The sequence below is a fragment of the Lutra lutra genome, chromosome 11, assembly GCF_902655055.1.
Source record: "Lutra lutra chromosome 11, mLutLut1.2, whole genome shotgun sequence".
Classification (NCBI taxonomy): Eukaryota; Metazoa; Chordata; class Mammalia; order Carnivora; family Mustelidae; genus Lutra; species Lutra lutra.
In genome coordinates, this window is record NC_062288.1 from 3,001,158 (window position 1) to 3,021,492 (window position 20,335).

A 20,335-nucleotide genomic window follows, 5' to 3' on the forward strand; every position below is an offset into this window, starting at 1 on the left:
AGCACCAGGCCAGCGGGGACAAGTGTCCTTTAGGTCCCTTGACCTCTAGGCCTCAGGCAAACTCTGGAGGAACGTTCGGCTTGTTCCTTCCTGCGCTCAGAGACTGAAGCCCTCTGCCGGCATTGACCTTCTGACATGGCCTCCCTGCGCTGGGCCTCACTCCCCTCCTCTGTGGTGAGAACACACCTGCCCTTGCCCTGCCAGCACCCGGCCGCACACGGAGCCAGGGACGGGCAGGCCGGACGGAGCTGACCTCTGAATCCCACTGACCTGGTGCGGCCCAGGCTGAGCACCCAGGGATCCCTGGTCCCACAGTCTCCGGAGCCACTTGGGGCCACTCTTTGGGTGGCAGGATCTGTCGCAGAGGGGGCGTCGGGGCCCCCAGCTTTGGGGCCACGTGGAGGAGGGCAGTCCTCTGTAAGCGCTGAAGGTGGGCTGGGAGGCTGAAGGAGAGACTGCCAGTCAGAGGGACAAGCAGACGCTCGCTTCAGAGTCAGCCCTGTGGCCTGGGGGGTCCAAGGCTGGCCACACGTGGCCCCTGCTCCCTCAAAGCCCCCTCATTGTCCCTGAGCTCCAGCTGAGCCCGAAGGATCAGGGCTCCAGCCAGCACCTGAGCTGCACACCTGTCCGGGTTTGGACATCAGAAGGGCTCCATCTCCGGAGGACGAGGGTGAGATGCCCGTCCTCCAGCGGCCCCTCCCACCCAGGAGGAGATATGAGAATCCTGGTAGGGAGTATTTTCAGGATTTTAGATAGAGATATCTTGGTTTCCCACAGCGTGCCAGGACCGGCAGAGGGCACGGGAAAGGTTTGGCTGTCCCGGATCCCGGCCACTGAGGATTTCAAGTCACAGCCAGGGTCCCGGGGAGGGTCTGGCGGTCTGCAGCCTTCCCACCTGATGTGTCCAAGGTTATCTAACTCTAACTGTATTTCACAGAGAATAAACTGTGGTCGCCAGCAGGGCGGTGGGCGGGGGGTCAGGGACACCGGCAATGGGGACTGAGGATGGGGATGTGGTGAGCAGCAGGTGACACACAGAAGGGCTACATCGGTGTCGTGTGCACCTGAGACTTATGTAACCAGGTGTGTCCACTCTGCTTCAGTAGAAGTACACACGGGGCGAGACACACACAGGGTGAGCCCCGGGGGAAACGCAGCTGCACAGAGTCGGGCAGGGAGCGGCGTACCTCGCCCGCGTCGCCAGGAGCCTCCCTCCACTGCCGGATCAGCACGGCGCCCAGCACGTAGCACTTCCCGCCAAGGGCTCCCGGCTGGAGGAGAAAGGGACACTCGAGACTGCTGGACAGACTGTGTGGCCGGAACGTGCTGCTTGCTGTGCTGGGACAGCCCCCACCTCCAGCTCAGACGTCAGGACGGTCCCCCCCACCCCGCTACAAACCCCCCACCGCCTTGAAGAGCAGTGTGAGGAGGACACGGCTTCCTCACACTCTCTGGACCGAACCTGAAGCATCACTTCGTGTCTTTTTCTAGAGTGTGTCGGGTGCTATCGCACGCGACCGCACGCCACAACGGAAGTGGCATCCGAAGGACCCCGGACCCTGAACACGGGTTTGTGCGGCACAGATCCACAGAAATGTGCACGTCTCTCGAGAAAGACAGGAAGGCACTGTAGGTGCCTTTTCTCCTCCTTGGGATTCCCTTAATGACATTTTCTCGTCTCCGGCTTTCTTGTAAGAACACAGCATAGGGCGCAGCTGACACACAAAACACGTGCTCGTCGGCCGGGCATCGGGGAGGCTCGTGGCCCACGGCCGGCTGGTTCGAGCTCAGCTCTGGGGAGTCAAAAGTGACACGCGGAATTTCGACTGCCGGGGCGGAGGGGGACCGCGAACCCCGTGCTCTTCAAGGGTCGACGGTGTGGTGTTTGAGGAATGCAACACGAAGTCATTTTATTTTTTTTAAAACAAGGAACGAAATGAAGAATAAGCAGGGAATTGGGTCATTCTATGAAGTGCAGATTCCTTGGCAATTTTTCTCAGAATCTGGGCAGATTCTCCTGTCTCCTGGCTGTTTCCTGGATGCTCCGCCCATCCCGGGGTGCCCTGTGCCCCGTGTCACGGCATTTTGCATAGTGATCTAGCCCTCTGTCCCCACTGGCCATGCCCTTTCGTCCCGCGCGGCCGGGCACCTGCTGGTGTCTGCGCGTGCACGTGCGGCGGAGGCGGGCGTGCGGGGACGGGGAAGCAGCGGGAGACAGCCGCTGGCCCACCGCCTCCCGGCCATTCAGGAGTACACGCAGTGGGGCGCCTGGGGGCACAGTTGGTGGCGTGTCCAACTCTTGGGTGTCGGCTCAGGTCGTGATGTCAGGGTCGTGAGGTCGAGCCCCACGTGTCGGGATCTGAGCTCAGCAGGGAAGTCTACTTCTCTCCTCCTGCTCTGCCCCTCCCCTGGCTTGCGCTCTTTCTCTCTGTCTCTCTCAAATCAATCGATCCATCTTGGAAAGAGAGAGCGCATGTGGCGTTGCCGGTCCAGCATCCCGGCATCCCCGCCCCACCATGGCCCGCTGACGCTGGGATCCGTGCGGAGAGCGGACGGAAGCCCACCTGAGTGCCCGGCGGGCTGGCGGTGGGGGCGCCTGCCCCGTGCAGGCCGTCCAGCAGCGTGGTCAGACTCCAGCCCCACCAGTCCCCCACACTTCGCAGGCCTCCGGAGGCGCTCCCGGCTCCCCTGAACACGAGAACAGAGACAACAAGTGATCTTTCTCTCACGAGTCAGAAGCACCTGCGGGCGTGAAGGCAGAGCCGTGAGCAGTAGGAGGTACCATGGGACCCTGGGGAGCCCTCTGCTCCCCCAAGTCATATTGCTGGAAAGCAGTGACAAGTTCGGAGAAGATCTAAACCCCAGCCATCCAAGGACACAATTTTCATCACCCTGCCTCATTCAGCCACCAAATCTTGACCCCACCCTAAAGAACACAGCGATGACGAGCTCTTCAAACGCCAGTCTGCTGTCATTAAACAGATGTGAGCACAAGGCGGGCCATCGCGCGGCTCCTGAGTCGGCTGCAGCCCATTCCCCCCAGCTCCACACCCAGTGGCTGTGGCCGTAGCATGGAGTGGACCGTGTTGGGAAGGTGTGACAGCTGGGGGCTGTTGCTCCCCAGAGCCCGTGTTCCACTTACCACCGCAGCTCAGAGACTGTCCCAGCAAGGGACTGGCAGTTACTATGTTGCTGACGGAGGCAGATTTTAGAGACCCTTAGGAAGTGCTTTAAAACCTGACAGTCATGGGGTACCTGGGTGGCTCTGTGGGTTAAAGCCTCTGCCTTCTGCTCAGGTCATGGTCTCAGGGTCCTGGGATCGAGCCCTGCATCGGGCTCTCTGCTCTGCGGGGAGCCTGTTTCCCCTTCTCTCTCTGCCTGCCTCTCTGCCTATTTGTGATCTCTCTCTCTGTCAAACAAATAAATGAATAAATCTTTAAAAAAAAAACAAACCTGACAGTCATGACAGAAACTGGACAATATAAAAGGGAAAAAGGTCTGAGAAGAAGAAGTGTCCTGTTAGTGACATGTTAGCGCTATGTCACTGGTGCATAGATTAACAAAGAAGCAAATGATCTCAACCAACACTCGCGTGTGCCATAAATATGTTCAAACACGTCCGCGGCGCATGGAAGTAAGTCCGGTGATCCAGTGTATCTTACTGCTTCTATCTCCTTCTTACAGACTCACCCGTGCCTGACTTCTATCTTTCCTTGGTTTATCCACTTTCCGAGCCTAATCCAAGCTGAACCTTTATACGGTGCTGGTTATCAGCTCCGCTCACAGATCGAAACCCTAGTAGAACCACAGTTTGGAGGGACTGCTATCACTTCCTGACATCCGCTCCCCATTGGGATGACATTAAAGAAACAGAGGTTTCAAGAAAGACCTAGATGTGGGGGCACCTTGGGGACTCAACCAGTTGAGCGTCGACTCTTGGTTTCAGCTCAGGTCATGATCTCAGGGTCCTGGGATCGAGCCCCACATCTGCCCTCAGCAGAGTTTGCTTGTCTCTCTCCCTCTGCTCCTCCCCTACCTACCAAGCATTCTCTCTCTCTCTCTCTAAAATAGATAAAGAAAAATTTTAAGGAAAAAAAATGAAAAGACCTGCATGTGACTAGAGACAGCTGTCACACGCCCAGACTGTGCACAACTCACGCCTCGTTCTCAACACATGCGGAGAGCAGAGAGTGAGCCAAACCGTGCAAGAGTGTTCTCACTCCGCATTAATTAGCTATTAAATAAAACAGGCCTACAGAGCGCACGAAATGTTGCAAAACCGAAGTCAGTAGTTCCCTCCCACTCACAGCTCTTGGACAGAGAGACTATCCCGTTTATCAGGGCTTTATTCGCTGGTTTGTTTCTGTTTTACTTGGACTTGCATGAAGACTTGACTGAGTCCAGAAAGGCTTCAAAGAAAACTCGACTACGACGGAATGGAACATCGCGATCATAGTTCTGGTGAAGACCTGAGGAATCTAGCAGCCCAACGGCCTCGCCTTGCGGACGGGGTCACGCAGCCCCGAGTCGGAGGACTTGCCGCGGGCACCTGCTCACAGAACAGAGCACGACAGAGCCAGGGCCCTGAGTCAGACGTGATCCAGCTGAGCTTGGTTCTTCCTGGAATCCGGCAAACTCTAAGCCTTGAGAAGCTGTCAAAGTTTCAGGATCAGGTACCGGGCGGGGCGAGGGTGGTGGAGAGGGTCCCCCTGAGCATCCCAGTACCAACCGGGACACAGATGCCCCTGCCTGGTGGCCAGCCCACCAGAGGTAGTGGGATTGGGCATCGTGCAGGAAATATGGGTCCGTGACACCCCGGGGCCAGCGCTGAGCAGTGCCTCCAAGGTGTGTACGGCTCGGCGGGGCGGGGGGACCGTTGCACAAATATTATCTCGGCTGCAGCATTTCTGATCTGAGTACCAAGGGGCAACAATTTGCATGAAAAATATGTCAAGTAGCGCTGACTCATGAAATACGAGATCAAAAGTAAACGATCGAAGCCAGAAATAGCTCAGGTTTGCCTTTCCCTTTCCAGGCGCGGCCCCACGGTCACTCTGCTTTGCGCACGGCGCCCCCTGCCGGCACAAGCTGTGCCTTGGAGGAAGGGGGCGGCGGGAGAGCCGGCTGAACCCTGGTCCTTCATGCAAACAGCAGCAGTTTCTGTACGAAGAAAGGCAGTTTCGTGGCTACAGTGTTCACCTGCAAGCAGATGCCTTGCTGTGTCCCGCAGAGTGTCCAGACTCACGAACCCAGGCGTCCACTAGTGGTTTCTATCCCTACTTTGCTCGCCCGGCACCCGGCATCTGGGTGGTATCAATCACTAGCTCTCACAGAAGAAAACAAATACACCCTTAAGTAGTAGACAAAACCAAACAGATGTGCCAGCCACCCACCTCTGTCCCCCCCAAAGCAGCAGAACTGAAGTGCATCAAATTGAATTACTTAGTCAAGGGCAACATACCCATAGGAAAAAATGCAGTAATGTGTTTTAAAATATTCTTCCTAGAGATGCCTGGGTGGCTCAGTGGGTTAAGTGTGTGACTTTGGCTCAGGTCATGATCTCCGGGCTGGGGGATCGAGCCCTGCGTGGGGCTCCCTGCTCAGTGGAGCCTGCTTCTCCCTCTGCCTCTGATGCTCTGCCTGCTAGTGCACACATGCTCACTCTTTCTCTCTCTCAGAATAATAAAATCTTTAAAAAATAAAATAAAATAAAATCTTCTCCAGAGAAAGAGAAAGTAAATCTTGGAATACCGTTTTTACTTCCGCCTCCTAAACGGTAGTAAAGAATCTGCATGGGTTCGTGTCATGCCCTTCAGAATTCAAAGCCAAACGTCCTTGAAAGAACTATCAGACTGAATATTTTTGGCAGGTGAAACAAAGTCATTTAGTAACAACTGTAAAAAAAAAAAAATGCCACCTGAAGGGTGCACCTTGATGTGCTTCCTGTCCCAATTTCAGAAAGGCTGAAACGTGGAGAAAATTCTGGCACTGCAAAGTGCTGCTCGTGGTTGCTTCTGGGTGGGACTGTCCTTGAGGGTTTTCTGCTTGTCCTTCCGTATTTACCTATAACGAACATCTGCTACTTTTATTTATTTAATTTTTAAGATTTTATTTCATTTGAGAGAGAGTGAGAGGGAGCACGAGTTGGGGGAGGAGCAGAGGGAGAAGCAGCCTCCCCGCCGAGCAGGGAGCCAACGCGGGGCTCCATCCCTGGACCCTGGGATCATGACCTGAGCCGAAGGCAGAGGCTTACCCTACGGAGCCCCCTGGGCATCCCAGCATCTACTGCTTTTAAAAGTAGAAAGAAACAAATGAGCACTTGAGAAGCGGTAGAGAACTCGAGGGGAATTATCACCACTCGAAATTGTGTGCCATTTCTTGTGAATCGCAAGTCTTTGGTCGAGGAACTTGTAACCTCCACGCAAAAGCAACCCCACTAACCTGTCTTAGCGTCTTCGCACCCAGACCCTAACGTGCCTCAAAACATCATTTCACTATTACCAAAATGAGATGCTTTGAACGTGCCCAAAGTCTGCAAAGAGAGGCCTCCCACGAACAGGGGGGGAAACAGTGCCAAGGCAATTTGACCACTTTTTCCATATTTCCTCTCTGGGACAGTGGCCAAGCGCCTTCCCTGAGCCTCTGTTTTGCAGAATTAAAATGTCCTGAGGGCGAGCACTTGATGATCTGGGGGTCCCCTTCTTCCCGGACAGACTGTAGTAGCAGACAGACACAACTGGTTCAAAATAATGAAGTAACCCTCATCCCGAAACCCTGGCCTCCGGGTCCCTCATCAGCATGTGCTGGCCACGAACAGCTGGTGCGGTGGCCGGGGGTCTGGAGAAGGTGGACAACACTTCCTACCTCGTAAACTCACTCCGGATGGCTTGACCGAGAGAGCGTTCGTCCTGGGAGCGCTGCGCACAGAGTATAAGCGCGCGCAGAAGGAGCATGAGGGCGCACAGGCAGGTGTCTCTACGAGAAACACATCACACAGTGAGCACCCACACCGACCCTGGGGTCCAGACCCAGCAAAGCAGGTTTCGGAACTGGGCTTTTAGATCCTTTTAAGTCCCCGGGTGAATTTTCCTAGAAGGTGTGAACTTGTGCGCATTTTCTTCTGCACGTCGCCATCCAGTTTCCCCAGCACCGTTTTAAAATCCGTTCTCCACTGCGAAGGGCCTCGGTGTCATGTCAGGAAAAGAGCCGAGCACGTGTGCGCTGACCGACCACCAATACCGGCGTCTCGGTTACCGTGGCTTCGCTTCATAGTGAGCCCTAAAGCCACGCAGAGCCAGCCCTTGACTTTGTTGTTCTTTTTCCAGAATCGTTTTGGTTATTCTGGTTCTTCTCCATGTAAGTTTTCGGATTAGCTCGCCAACAGCTACAGAAAAGTTTGTGGGGCTTTGGTTGGGACTGATCAAGTAGGGAGGAACGGGCTCCTTGAGACAAGTGTCCCAGCGCATGGGACGTGCGTCTCCATTTCTTTAGCTTTTCTCTGAGATCGTCCATTAGTGTCTTGTGGTTTTTGACATATCAGTTCTGCACGTTTTCTTCAGTTTATTTAGAATATTCGAGATTTTCTGCAGAGACGATTCATGTCCTCTCGCAAGAGGCTGTCGTGTTTTCCTTGCCTCCGGCAGCGGCCGGCCCTCCGACGTGAGGTTTAATCAGCGTCGGACACAGGGAGCTCCTCACCTTGCTCCTGATATTTAAAAGCACACGCTGTCTCGTCACGAGTGCGAGGCCAGGCGCACGAAACCCTGTGAAAGGGCTTCACAGACACCCTTTGTGACTTGAGGGCATTTCTCTTCCATTCCCAGTTTGCTGAGATATTTTTCTTCCCCGTAAATGGGTGTTGAATTTTGCCAAATGGTTTCTTCCCCGTCTGTTGAGATGAGCGCACAGTTTTCTTACTCGTCTGTCGCACCGTGGACCCGACTCATTGCTTCCTTCCCGTGTCTCCTTTGCCCCAAAGGCAGCACTTCCATCTCTACTGGGTCTCAGGGCTTATTTGTGGAGATAACTGCTGTCCCCTCCCTCTCTGTGCCCTGCCTCCTAGGGACACAGTGTGTGCTCTCTGGTCAACCGCACACTGGGACAAGAACGTGGTCACACTAAGACCAGCCTGTTTGGGGTAGGTTACATTCTTGGTGATCCGTTTCGGTCAGGAGACACATAATATACAGTTCTTCCTCTCTCCCTCTTTTCCTTTTAAAGATCTCGTTTATTTATTTATTTATGTGTTTGACGGCGAGAGAGCGCACGCAAAGCAGGGGGAGGCAGAGGGAGAGGGAGAAGCAGACTCCCCGCTGAGCGTGGACCCCCCCCCCCGACATGGGCTCGATCCCAGGACCCTGAGATCACGAGCTGGGCTGAAATCCAGAGTCGGACGCTCCACCATCAGAGCCCCCTGGGCCCCCCAAGGTTATTATAGGGGGTCCTGCCCCGCCTGCCTTGCACCTGGTTCTTCCCGGGTCCTGCTGATGGGCTCCCTGCAACAGGGGTGCTGGGGGAGCTCCGTGCGTCTGTGCCTGTGCAAGGCGCCTCCCAGTCCCCATGGTGGGACCAGCTGCATCCGCACCAGCACCATGTGGCGTCCCATCTCTACAGGCTCGCCAGCCGCTGCACAGGGACTAGCTTCCAGACTTCGGTACTTTAACTGGCCATCTCGCATCCTACGTGCAAGTGACGTCCGCCTTTCTCTTCTCGGTGAGCCGTCCGCGTCCTGGGCCCGGTTTTGTTCTAAAGAGCTTGTTGGTCTTTTCCATTTTTCTAGAGCCTCTTTGTATTTGAACATTAAGCCTTCGTCTGCTACAAATATCCTTCCTCGTCCACCACCGCTTTTTTCTAACGTATGACGCCATCAATCTCATCGCACGAGATTTTCTTCTGCAAGTTTCATGTCACCAAATCTGCTTTCTCTTGTCCTTTCTGGATTCTAAGTCACAGGAGGTTTTCCTCGCCCGCAGGTCATACAAGGACACGCGCGTTCACCCAGGACGTGTATGGTTTTGTCACGTTTAGATCTTTATTCGTGGGGAATGAGTCTGTGTACACTGGGACAGAAGCATCCACTTGTTCATGTTTTACACTCCCCTCCCTCACGACTGTTCAGTTATTCCTCATTAAAAACCCCATCTTCTCCCCAAAGAGCCGGGATAGCCCCTGTGTCACAGACTCGTGTGCTGTGGCCCTTGTACTCGGGTCTGGTTCTGGATTTCCGACCCGCGTCTCCGGGGCTGTCTGCTGTCTGCGCACAGAGCCACACTCTGCAGTGGGGGCCTGGGCTCCGGTCACGGCTGGCAGAGCGAGCCCCCACCGCTCCCCTCCTCGGCTCCCCACGGCCGGCCCAAGGGACTGCACAACCGACCAGATCTGGTCAAGGAGAAGGGGAAGGAAGGAAAGAAAGGTCTCGAAATCTTTGGTGGGGACTGTGTTGAAGGCAGACACGGATTTGGACAGAGCTGGAGAAGACGCGATGTTCACGGGACATTAGTGCGTTTCAGGACCGCTGGTGCTTTCCTGTGGAACTTGTGGGCATTTCCTCTTGCGGTGATGCCCGCGTGTGTTTCTGGTATTTTATTCCTTGGCCGTGGTAGAGACTTCTGTCAAATCCTCTACTGGCTTGCACTGTGTGCATGAAGGACACTGGGTTTTGCATTTTAGTGTCACAACATGTTACTTTCCGTCTGCTTTTCTCATTTTCATTTCTGTAGGATTTTCCAGACTTGTCGGCCCGGCATATGCAGGAATGACTTCAGCCTCGCTCCAGACCTGCTGTCTCTGGACCCACTTTCCCTAGGTCCCCCTCCCCTCCCCACCTGTACACCCTGCCCCCAGGGGCTGCGGGAGCAGAGCAAGGCCTGGCTGGCCGCCACCCACCTCAGGGCCACCCGTGTCCGGGTCTCTCTTCTCGTCCTCTCCCTGACGGCGTTGAGCTGGGCCGCGGAGGGCGGACGTGCCCAGCGTAGGCGGCGAGCTCGCTGTCGGGCGGCCAGCATCTGTGGGGACGACAGCGCTGTGAGCTGGGGCCACGGATGGAGGTAGGGTGAGGGCGGGGAGCTCCAGCACTCCTGCCAAGCCCAGGGAGCAGCAGCGCTGTCTGTGCCTCCTGGGGCTGGGGACAGGGACACTTTATGTGGGTCACCAACACCACACTGGTGGGCAGTGGGCCGTTCACAAAGTCCTTTCCTGGCCCAGGCCAGCTCTATGGGCAGTCTCACTGCACAGGAGCCGGTCTGGCGCCGTCGGATGATAGCCTGGGTCAGGTGCTTGGGACACCTACGGAATCAGGGACCCTTCGTCCTGGGAAGTCACAGATGTGGAACCCCAGGCCTGGGACCCTCCTCCCTTACAGCCGTTGCACCATCCTGAGTCCTGTGGGGGACAGGACACCGGTCTGGACACCTCGGGAGTGTGGGCACTCAGGTGTCCCGGATTCAAGGAATCAACAGCCATCCCCTCGGGTCCGCCTGGCTTAGAGACTTGCTGCTCTCAGGAGGTGCGGCGCCAGCCCCACATCAAGGCTGCACCTTGACAGACCTCGAAGTTCTCTAAAATTATGGCCAAGCATTCCTTCTCATTGGCCTCAATAGCTTAAACTAAGCTCACGTTCTCGATGGTCTGATTTCTTTGGGATGGGGTAGAAGGAAGGAAACGGATCCTGTGTTCACCCACTGCGTCTGTGCACACAAAGGAGCATAAAAAACTAAATCATACCCCAAAACACCATTGACTTTGAATCCACAGAGTACGCCGGATGGGCGGGGCAGGGCTGGGGTGGGGCATGGACGGCGGCCTCACCTCCGCCATCTGGCTGGCAGGGTGGGGCGTGCGGGGGCTTGCACGCTCCTCCGGCTCCGAGTACAGGTCACTGGTGGCTGCGTGCAAGGACTCGGTGAAGAAGTGCGCGTCGTCTCTCCTTCTCCAGGCAAAGCCCAGGGCCGCGAGGCCCACCTGGAAGGAGAGGCCCAACGATGCGTACATGGTCACTGCCCCACGTCCCCAGTCACGATCCTACACAAGCTAGTGTCCCCGCCCGGGATTCCCAGGCCCCCCGTTCCCCAGGCTCCGTGTCCTCGAGTGAAAATGGGGTTCAAGAGACGCCCCCGTCCTGGGATGTGTGTGTGGACAGCACGGCACAGGCCTGTCTCCCACGTTCTCCTCACACTCAGTCAAATGCGAAGACATGGGATCATGGGTCAGGAACGTGGAGCCCTCCCCCACTCCCAGGCCCCGCTGATGCACAGTGACCCCGCAGGAGGCCCCCTCCCCCACTCACCAGAAGCGGCTGCGTGACGAAAACACAGCACAGCACGGACACCGTCAGCAGGTGCAACCAGCGCACACACTGAGTCGGGTCGAACCTGTCCCCCCAGAGACAACAGCCGTCAGCACCCGCCTGCGTCATTGTGCCCAAGGGCCCGGGCGGCAGGCGGCAGTGGGGCTGCAGCGGGGAGGGGGCCGTGGAGCTGGCCATCCCATCGTTCTGCCAATGGGGGGGAAGTTCTGTCGGGAGGGGTCCGGTGGGACGTCAACCCCGTGAAGCTGCTGAGCATGGAAGAGAAAGGAAAAGCCAGCACAGGGACATGGAGAGCACGGAGTGGGTAGGAGCAGGGGTTGGGGGGTGTTGGTTATAATAATGACAATAAAGTTTGCATCTGCAGAGCACTGAGCAGGTGCCAGGCGGCGAGGACGGAGGGTTTCAGTAGCTCCTCCTAAAATCTTGTGGATTTTCCCATTTCCCAGCTGAGCAAACTGAATCACAGAGGATTTTGTTGGTTTGTTTTCTAAGTAACTTGCCCGCCATCATTGCCGTCATCGTGTAGAAAGGGAGGAGCTGGGGTGGGAGGAGAGGGAAGCTCCCCCTGCCCCACGGGAGCCCCGCTGGACTGCCCGGGGGACGCCGGGGACCCAAGCTGCCCAGGGAACCAGACAGGAGAGGCCACGGTGTGGACGGACAGACGGGAATTACTGTACCAGCACACCTGGCGCAGAGCACAGCGTCTCAGGAGGTTTGCAGCGGCGTTCCCTTCTCCCCGGCCTCTCATCCACCGGGACTCCGTCCAGGCCAGACTGCTGTTCCAGAGCTGGCCGGGCCCAGTGGCCTTTTGGGGTTTGTACACGAATTCCTTACCCCCAGGGCCATGGGAGGGAGAAACGAGGACCAAAATTGCAATAGCCCATCTGGGCCCACACGTTGCGTTACCAGAAACACATGGAGGTTTTTGCTAAGTCTGGACTCTCCCGTCCAGACTCAGGGACATCTGAAAACCATGACTGGTTACCTGTATCCTAGAAACGCCGTCCCTACGCCACAGGCCACGGAGACAATCCCGCAAACGGCCCACGCTGCGGATGCTGACCAAGGCAGCAGCGCCCGCAGCCACCGGAGAGCAGCGAGTCCTCCAAGCCCGTTGTCGGGGGCTAAGGGAGAGCAGGAAGAGGTACGTTTAAGAGACCTCATCACTTCCGTCCACCCAAGTGTGGTCGTTAATTCTGTCAGTGGGCCTGGGCCATGGGTGTGCAGACCTCGGGTAACCAGTATTCTGGGCATGTCCGTGAGGGGTTTCTAGGGGGATGAACATGTAAACGGCTGGACAGAGGAAAGCGGGCTGCCTGCCCAGTGTGGGTGGGCCTCATCCAATCAGGTGAAGGCTGGTATACAAGGAAAGGCCAACCTTCCGGAGGAAGAGAGAATTCCTCCTGCCCGAGGGCTTCTGAGCAGGACACCTGCCTTCTCGTGTCTTGGGACTTGAACTGAAACACTGGTGCTCCTGGGTCTCCAGCTTGTGGACCATGGGCGTTCAGACCTGCCTGCCCCCGTGAGTGAGCGAGCCGGTTCCTTGTATGTACACACGCGCCCTTCCCACACCCTGTACCCAGTGCCACAAACCTGCAATTTTGTGCAGAGCAGCCAGGTCTACACAGCAGTGACACGGCTGCGTGTAGCAACCACCCTCCCCGGCCTAGATGGAAAGGGGCCTTACTTCCTCAGGTCCTTAGGGCAGAGTGCTTTTCGCACTCAGTGTTCTCCATCAGCCCGATGCCACAGTCCGGGGCACAGGTTAGCGTTTCCACTGTGCGCGTGAAGGAGACGGAGGGAGGAGCGGGGAGGAAGCGGAAGGGTTGGGGGGGTCAGGGGGCGGGGGAGTTGGGAGGGGGAATGGGGGGAGCAAGGGAGGAGGTGGAGGAGCTGAGGGGGAGGAGGGGGAGGAGTGGGGAGGAGAGGGGAGAGAAAAGGGGGAGGAGAGGAGGAGGAAGGGTGAGAAAGGGGGGAGGGCGAGGACAAGAGCAGAGAGGAGGGGAAGGAGGAGCAGGGGGAGGGGAGGACAGCTCGTAGAGGAGGGACCATGTGGCAGCAGCGGCCTCTTGCAGGCTCCGCTGGGTGAGTCCCCTGGGGTTGAGCACATGATCAGAGGGTCCCCGCCTGTTTTCACGTCTCCAAGAGGAAGTCATGGAGCCCCACTTTCTCAGGCGATTGCTCCAATAGGAAGACCCCCCAGGGCCCGTCTGGAGGCAGAAAGCGGTCAGCTGACACAGACTCAGGAGCACCCACCGGGGAGGGGACGCTGGGCAGGGGAAGGGAAGGACACTTGCTGCACGTACAACGGGGACACCTGAGCTCAGGCACTGTCCTGTCTCGAGGACCTCCCCCATGTCCAGTCGGTGGGGCGTGAGCCTTTGTGCTCTTCCACCCCCCACCCTGGCCGGGCATGAGTGTGGGGTGCCATCCCCAGGGCGTGTGCCCTCCTCATTCCACCAGCCCCGGCATTGCAGGCCGCCAATCTCAGGTCCCATCCACACACGGAAACCAGGGGATTTATACCCCACACCCCAGTGCATGGGGTGCCGTGAGGGTCAGCCCAGCCACACCCGGCTGCCTCCCGCTGCCCTTCCCACCTCGCCAACCACGGTCCATGGAGCACTGTCCACGGTCAGCGCCCGAACCTGGGTGACAGGGAGCCAGGAAGTACACTGCTCACGCACCCGCAGCCCTGGGCCCCGCAGCCACGCGCACCTGTCCGGCCAAGCCCCAGACAGCCCCCCTGGACAGCACTGACCGGAGGCTTGGCTGCCCCCTGGGGGCCCCGTCCCCACTGGTTCTCCGCTGAGCTACTGGCTCATCCGAAGCTGTCGCAAGTCACGCTGCTCCACAGCAACTGAAGCCTATTCCTGACCTTTTCAAAGACGTGAGTAAATCCACGTGCGTATACAGCAGAAACGGTCAGGACTTGGGAACCGAACCCACGGCTGTTTCAGACGGGCCTGCTGTCCATGTGACCAGAGCGTCCGGCCTCATCGGACACAGCTCCCGCTGGGTGACCCCTGTGTCACCCAGCGGCTGAGGATACAGAAGGGGCCCAGCATTGTACTCAACGTCACCTTGCACATGGAGAATGCTGTGGGTCCCCTTCTCCCTTGGAGCCTGCTGGCCGGGGTCAGCTCCGCGGGGCCCCCACTCTGGGGATGGACAGCCTGCACTTCGGCCACCTGCTGCCCTCCCGTGGGCCCTGGCGTGCCCCGAGAGGCCCTGGCCCTGGAAGAGACAATGTCGGGGTGAGGTTAACACCTCGGCGCCCGCAGTTCCCTTGCCATATCGTGTTCGCGGCACGGCTTGCGAGCTTTCTTAGGAGCAGGGCCGTGACCTCCACGAGCCTCAGGCTGGGGAAGGTTCTGGGAAGGAGGCACGGGCCATCCTGGGACCAGCTCACTCGCATCTGTAGAGGGTGGCAGGGCGCCCACAGGCAAGGACGGGATGGCTGCGGCCAACTTGGATGCCACCTGCCCTCCGGGAGCCCGACCTGGACCTGCCAGCACAGGGCTCGGGCAAGGCTCACCGTGGCAGGGCAGAGAGGCGGCCCCACACAGGGGAGTAGAGGGGACTGAGGCCTGTACAAGCGGGAGCTCTCAGTGGGGAGGCGGAGATTGGAAAGCACAAGGACCACACGTCCCCCACACATCAGGACAAACCAGCAACCACACCCCTCTCGCGTGGCCTCCACTGGGGCTCCTGACAGCGGGCCTCGAGCTCCCTGGGGAACAGGCCCATCTCTCCTCAGGATCCGCCCTGGGCCTCGGGGTCCCCCTCGGGGTCCCCGCCCTGGGCCTGACCAGTCGTGTCCAGGCCACGGCCGAGGGAGACACAGAGACACAGAGACGCAGAGATGCAGAGACACAGAGACACAGAGACACAGAGAAACACAGAGACACAGAGAAACACAGAGACACAGAGACACAGAGAAACACAGAGACACAGAGAAACACAGAGACACAGAGAAACACAGAGACACAGAGACACAGAGAAACACAGAGACACAGAGACGCAGAGACACAGAGAAACACAGACACAGAGACGCAGAGACACAGAGAAACAGAGACACAGAGACACAGAGAAACACAGAGACACAGAGATACAGAGAAACACAGAGACACAGAGACACAGAGAAACACAGAGACACAGAGACACAGAGAAACACAGAGACACAGAGAAACACAGAGACACAGAGACGCACAGCTGTATTTACCTCTTGCATCTTGTGGGCGTCTGCCGTACTCCCGCGGGAGTGAAGGCCTGAATTAAACAAAGTCCGAGTTATGACGTTAAAGCGGAATCTAGGGTCTCTGGGAGACAGCCTCCCTCAGGAAATAGGCCTCCCTGAGACACGGGACGTGGCTGTCAGTGTGGCCCACCCGCGGGGCATGGGCTGCACGGCAGCTTGCGAGGCTTTCACGCGGACGGAGTAAAGCTTGCTGTCCTCGCAGTGAACAGCAGCGAACACGGGGGACGGGGGAACGGGAGACACGAGGTGTCCTCTGCAGGATAGAGGGCGGAGACTTCACCACTAGCCATCGCTGTGGTTTGTAAACGAACAGGAAACACCTTCCAGGCTTTTTCTAAACACACACTTACCCTGAGCTGCCTCGGCCGGCGCTCTTCTCAGGGGCAGGCAGGGCTGCGCACGGAACAGCCTGCTGGCTTCCTGCAGAAGGAAGGAGGCTGCTGGGGGCGGGTATGCTACTGTGTGGAGGACCCAGGCCAGCAGGGCATGTGGATGGGTCGCCCCGTACCTGGCTGAGCCTCAGGAGCAGCGACAGGAGCTGTGCCCCGGGAGCAGCCAGCAGCGAGCACAGGAGCCCTGTCTGGAAGGACCCAGCGGTGGCATCCGGGGTGCCGAGAGCCCATGGGAGCTGTAGGAAGACAGCAGTGAGGACACGGGGAATGCGTCCGCTGTAGTCACCGAGGTCTTTAAGGTAAACGGGTACCCTGTGTTTAACCAAAGCTCTGTCTCCCTGAACCCTTGGAAACAATGGAAACTTGTAAGGAATCCTTCTGTTTTTCTAAAATACACGTCTCTCCAGGTTGAACGAACGTGTGCTGCGTGCCCACTTCCTGCTGGGCAAGCTTCCTGCGCCCCTGGCTGAGTCCTTGCCACGATCTGATGAGAAGGTGTCCGTGTCCCAGACACATTCTATGTCCCCAACATGAGCAGAGAAGATCAGACAAAGGGTCCACCCCAGAGGGGAGGGCAAGTTCAGGACCTCGCCCTGTTCCTGTCCTAGCTGGACCCTGCCTTTCAGATTCTTGCTGCCTGCACAGATTTATCTGGCCAGAGGATTTTTCAAATTTGAAATAACTGCCAACTTTAGAAAAAAAAAAAAATCCAGGAGTGTGCTCTGGGGACAGTCCAGACTGCTCACTCTGGAGAAGTCACACTCCGTGGCAGGAGGGCGCGAGCTCTGCATGGCAGAGATCAAGGAGGGAGGCCTGTGTCGGCCCCCGCCCCCCCACCCCTGGCTCCGTCCAGGCCAGCCTCCCCTCTGTGGCACTCAAGGCACTGGGCTCCCTCCCCCGACTTGGAAACTTTCTGCCAGGACTGTGAGTTTTGCTAATGCCAGGGCTGAGAACCTGTCAATGGCCAGTCTGGGAAGCGGAAGCCGCTTCCAGGAGAATCCAGGGCCTCCCACCTGCTCTGGTCCTGCCGCTGTGAGCAGGGCGGCGAGACAGGCGTACGTGCACAGCAAGGCGAAGGCCACAGTGAGGCGCGCGGTGTGCGGGAAGCCGCTGGGGGACGGCCGGCTGTACACAGAGGCCCAGATGTGGAAATCCTCCAGATACTCCGTGAACTTGGAATACAAGAGCTGAAACAGACCGGGAGAGAGACGCTGGACCAACGGCGAGAACTCTGGGTGGGCAGGCAGTGATTCTCTGGGCGATGCCACTAGCTTGTCAGCTCGTCGGCCCGTCGCTGGGCCTCCCAGGCCCTCACTCGGCACCCTGGACCTGCGCTGGGGCACCCGCGGCTCTGGGACAAGCTGTCCCTCTGCCTCTCCCGTCTCACCCCCGAGCATCTTCACGCCCTGCCCCGCGGAGCCTCTGTCTACAAGCCCTCCCCGTTCCCAGCACGCTGCCCGCAACACAGGTGATTTTCACTGGGCTCTGAGCGCACTGCGGGCCGGGAGCGTGCCTGGCCCTGGGTGTCCTCAGCAGCCCTGCGGGGACGGCCACATGGCGGGCAGCTCGCCACCTACAGAATCGCGCTGGGTACAAAAGGTTCAGTTCAACCTGAGGAGTGCTCGGTGCTCAACGCTATTCTAGAAAAACCGCGATGAGCATTAGAACACAGAGGCAAATCCGGGGAAAACAGGTTTAACGAGATGAGAATATATCTTCAGGATGCGGCTCAGTCGGTAGGGTGACTGCTTTTGGCTCAGGGCATGATCCCAGAGTCCCGGGATTGAGTCCCGCATCGGGCTCCCAGCTCCACAGGGTGTCTGCTTCTCCCTCTGACCTCTCCCCTCTCATGCTCTCTCTCACTCTCTCCCTCAAATGGATAAATGAAATCTTTAGAACCAAAAAAAGAATGTATCTTCGTCAATGGACTGGCCAACAGGTGGTCTCAGGACTAACACGTACAGACTTCTCCCCACAAGTTCTCAAGCAGAACAGCTGGAGAATGAGCGCGACTGTTTTGTCCGTCATGATCGCGCACAGACACTGGTCTGAGGGAAGGTGCCGGCCAAGCCAGGCCCTCAGCTGTGCGGGGCTGAAGACTTTCCACACTGCCCGCGCCCATGGTCATTGTCTTACTCTGTCGGCAGTGCCCACGTGGTGAGCCCGGCCCTCTCGCCCATGACAGGTGGCAACAGGGACACGCTGGAAAGAAGGATATGGTGACGTGGGAGGACACCAGCCCTCCCTGGCCTCCGCCCGCCTGAGACCAGCTGCGAAACTAGGCTCTGGGAACACAAAGTCCCCGTCGAGGTGTCTCTACGACTACAGGAAAGAGAACCACCACGTCCAGCTCGCACACCCGGCCCTTCAGTGATGAGTCTACAGAAAAGTCACGGGGACAATTCGCCTTAAGTGTAAAATGCCTAAGTGTCATCCTGACTGGACCAAACTCTCTCCTGGAAGATCGGGGACGCGGGTAGAGCGAGTCTCATGGGTGTTTGGTGAGATTCTTGGTCCTGTCCTTGCTCTTGATCGTGTGCATTCAGCCCCCAGGTCACGCTCGTACGGCTGCCTGGCCATCTTGGGGTTCAGGATGCACAGGGCGCTGCCATCCTTACCTAGTGGCCTTCTGGACCCCGCAGACCTCGGGCAACAGTAAATTATACGAGTGTTATTACGTCCCTGCAGCAGTCCCTGAAGGGGGACTCATCCTCTCCCGCGCTGGCCCCCCCGACGCCCCGTTGACGGCACGGCCACCTTGACGCCAGCTGCAGTGCGGTTTAGGGAAACAGCCGCAGGGAGAAGCAGCGCCGGCATCGCAGCCGGCCGGCCGGCCACCTACCTTCCAGAAGCCGAGGCCCCGGCGCAGGCAGCCCAGCTCCCGCTCCACACGGCCGTCGTCCCTGCTTGCGGCCAGCCAGCACTCGGCGGGGAAGAGCCAGCTGCTCCTGGGCCCAGGCCCCAGCTCTCTCACCATGACGTGGCTCACGTACCAGGCCGGGGAGGGCCCACGGCTGTCGTGCCAGAGGCGGATGCCCCGGAGCGGGCCCAGAAGAGCAGGGGCGCTGAGGACACACAGCAGCCACAGTCAGGACGGGGTCTGGGTGGCGGGCGCCCCGCAGGGCAGCCTCAGCCTCAATTCTCAACCTCGGAGGCACCTCGGACCTGTCGAGCCACGTGCTAGGACCCATGGACCTCTCTGGAGCGTGGGGCGCAGACAGGGAGCTCCCGCAGGCCCCGGCCATGCTGGTCAGTAATCCCGCGCTCTACTCCACGCCCGCCAGCCCCTAGAGCCCCGTCCGCCCCAGCTCCCTCACACATCTGTGTCCGGTGCGGACGAGTCTGGAGCTCACCTATCCTTAGTGAAGATAGGACCCAGACCGACACAGACCGTACACGAGGTTCTCCAGGAGAAAAGCATTTAGTGTAGCTTCTCCCCATTGTCTGAACCACTTGGACTCCTGGGAAGTGGCCCCTCCCCGTCCAGCCACACTATGGTCTTTGCACGGCCACGGGTCCTTGCTCTTCCCAATGTAGGGGGACCCAAATTAGCTGAGCAGCACCGTGCCATCTGAGCACCCCCACGTGTAAACGAGCACCCCCTCGCACACTCCCGCACGAATCTACATCCAACAGCACTGTGAACGACTTCGTAAGACCGTCTGTGCACAGAGCCACACCAGTGGGATGGGCCTTGCTCACCTCAGGATGAAAGTGTGTCTGGAATTCCTTTCGAACAGGGGCTTCTCCAGACAATAGAGTTCTCTGGGTTCTGAAGACCCGTTCTCACCACGTAGAACGATGTAAACCTCGAGACAAAAACACAAGGTAGGGGTTTGAGATTCTGGACACAAAACACTAAGCTGAGTCAGAAAGGGGTATTGCCTGCCAGCTCCCCCAGCCTTTCCAGAGCCTTCCAGCCCGAGGGACCAAGGGGACACCCAGTCGTGTCCCTGCATGGCCCCTCCCATGCTTCCCCAGCAGAGGCCCGGGAAAGAGCACCTGTCCTGCCAGGCTGGCCAGATTTCTACGTATTTGATCTAGAAGAGCCAGATGGCAACTCGGATTCCCTAGGGCCTAGGGCATGTGTTGGTCTCAGGAGGGAGCAGACAGACAGTGGGCGCATCCTCCTTCCTCGGCTCAGACGGAGACGGGGAAGGCCTGAGGGCCCTCCGGGGGCTGTGACCATGACCGGCTAGATGAGGTGCCTGCAGACACACTTTCCCAGCTGCGCAGGGTTCACGACTCCCCACCGGGGTGGGTTCTGTGGCCCAGAAACACACGATCAATCTTTCATTTAGGAAAGTTCCTTATTTATTTCCAGTTTTTAAAATCCTTCCCCATCGCAGAGCACGCATTTTCTTCGAGAAGTTTCTA

The 20,335-nt window shown here is 58.0% G+C and overlaps 1 protein-coding gene across 1 annotated transcript in view; it reads right to left on the reverse strand.

Moving 5' to 3' along the window:
• The window catches only part of PKD1L1 (polycystin 1 like 1, transient receptor potential channel interacting), an 84,066-nt gene that overhangs the window by 10,728 nt on the left and 53,003 nt on the right, over nucleotides 1-20,335 (reverse strand). The window contains exons 32-46 of the mRNA XM_047694726.1: nucleotides 19,661-19,767; nucleotides 18,801-19,023; nucleotides 16,972-17,145; nucleotides 16,075-16,194; nucleotides 15,917-15,986; nucleotides 15,531-15,577; nucleotides 14,389-14,542; nucleotides 12,291-12,429; nucleotides 11,285-11,369; nucleotides 10,807-10,959; nucleotides 9,886-10,004; nucleotides 6,865-6,975; nucleotides 2,565-2,688; nucleotides 1,188-1,271; nucleotides 271-443 (exon numbers count right to left, since the gene is read on the reverse strand). Coding sequence (XP_047550682.1) covers nucleotides 271-443; nucleotides 1,188-1,271; nucleotides 2,565-2,688; nucleotides 6,865-6,975; nucleotides 9,886-10,004; nucleotides 10,807-10,959; nucleotides 11,285-11,369; nucleotides 12,291-12,429; nucleotides 14,389-14,542; nucleotides 15,531-15,577; nucleotides 15,917-15,986; nucleotides 16,075-16,194; nucleotides 16,972-17,145; nucleotides 18,801-19,023; nucleotides 19,661-19,767 — 1,883 coding nt within the window. The remainder of the gene's footprint in view (nucleotides 1-270; nucleotides 444-1,187; nucleotides 1,272-2,564; nucleotides 2,689-6,864; nucleotides 6,976-9,885; nucleotides 10,005-10,806; nucleotides 10,960-11,284; nucleotides 11,370-12,290; nucleotides 12,430-14,388; nucleotides 14,543-15,530; nucleotides 15,578-15,916; nucleotides 15,987-16,074; nucleotides 16,195-16,971; nucleotides 17,146-18,800; nucleotides 19,024-19,660; nucleotides 19,768-20,335) is intronic.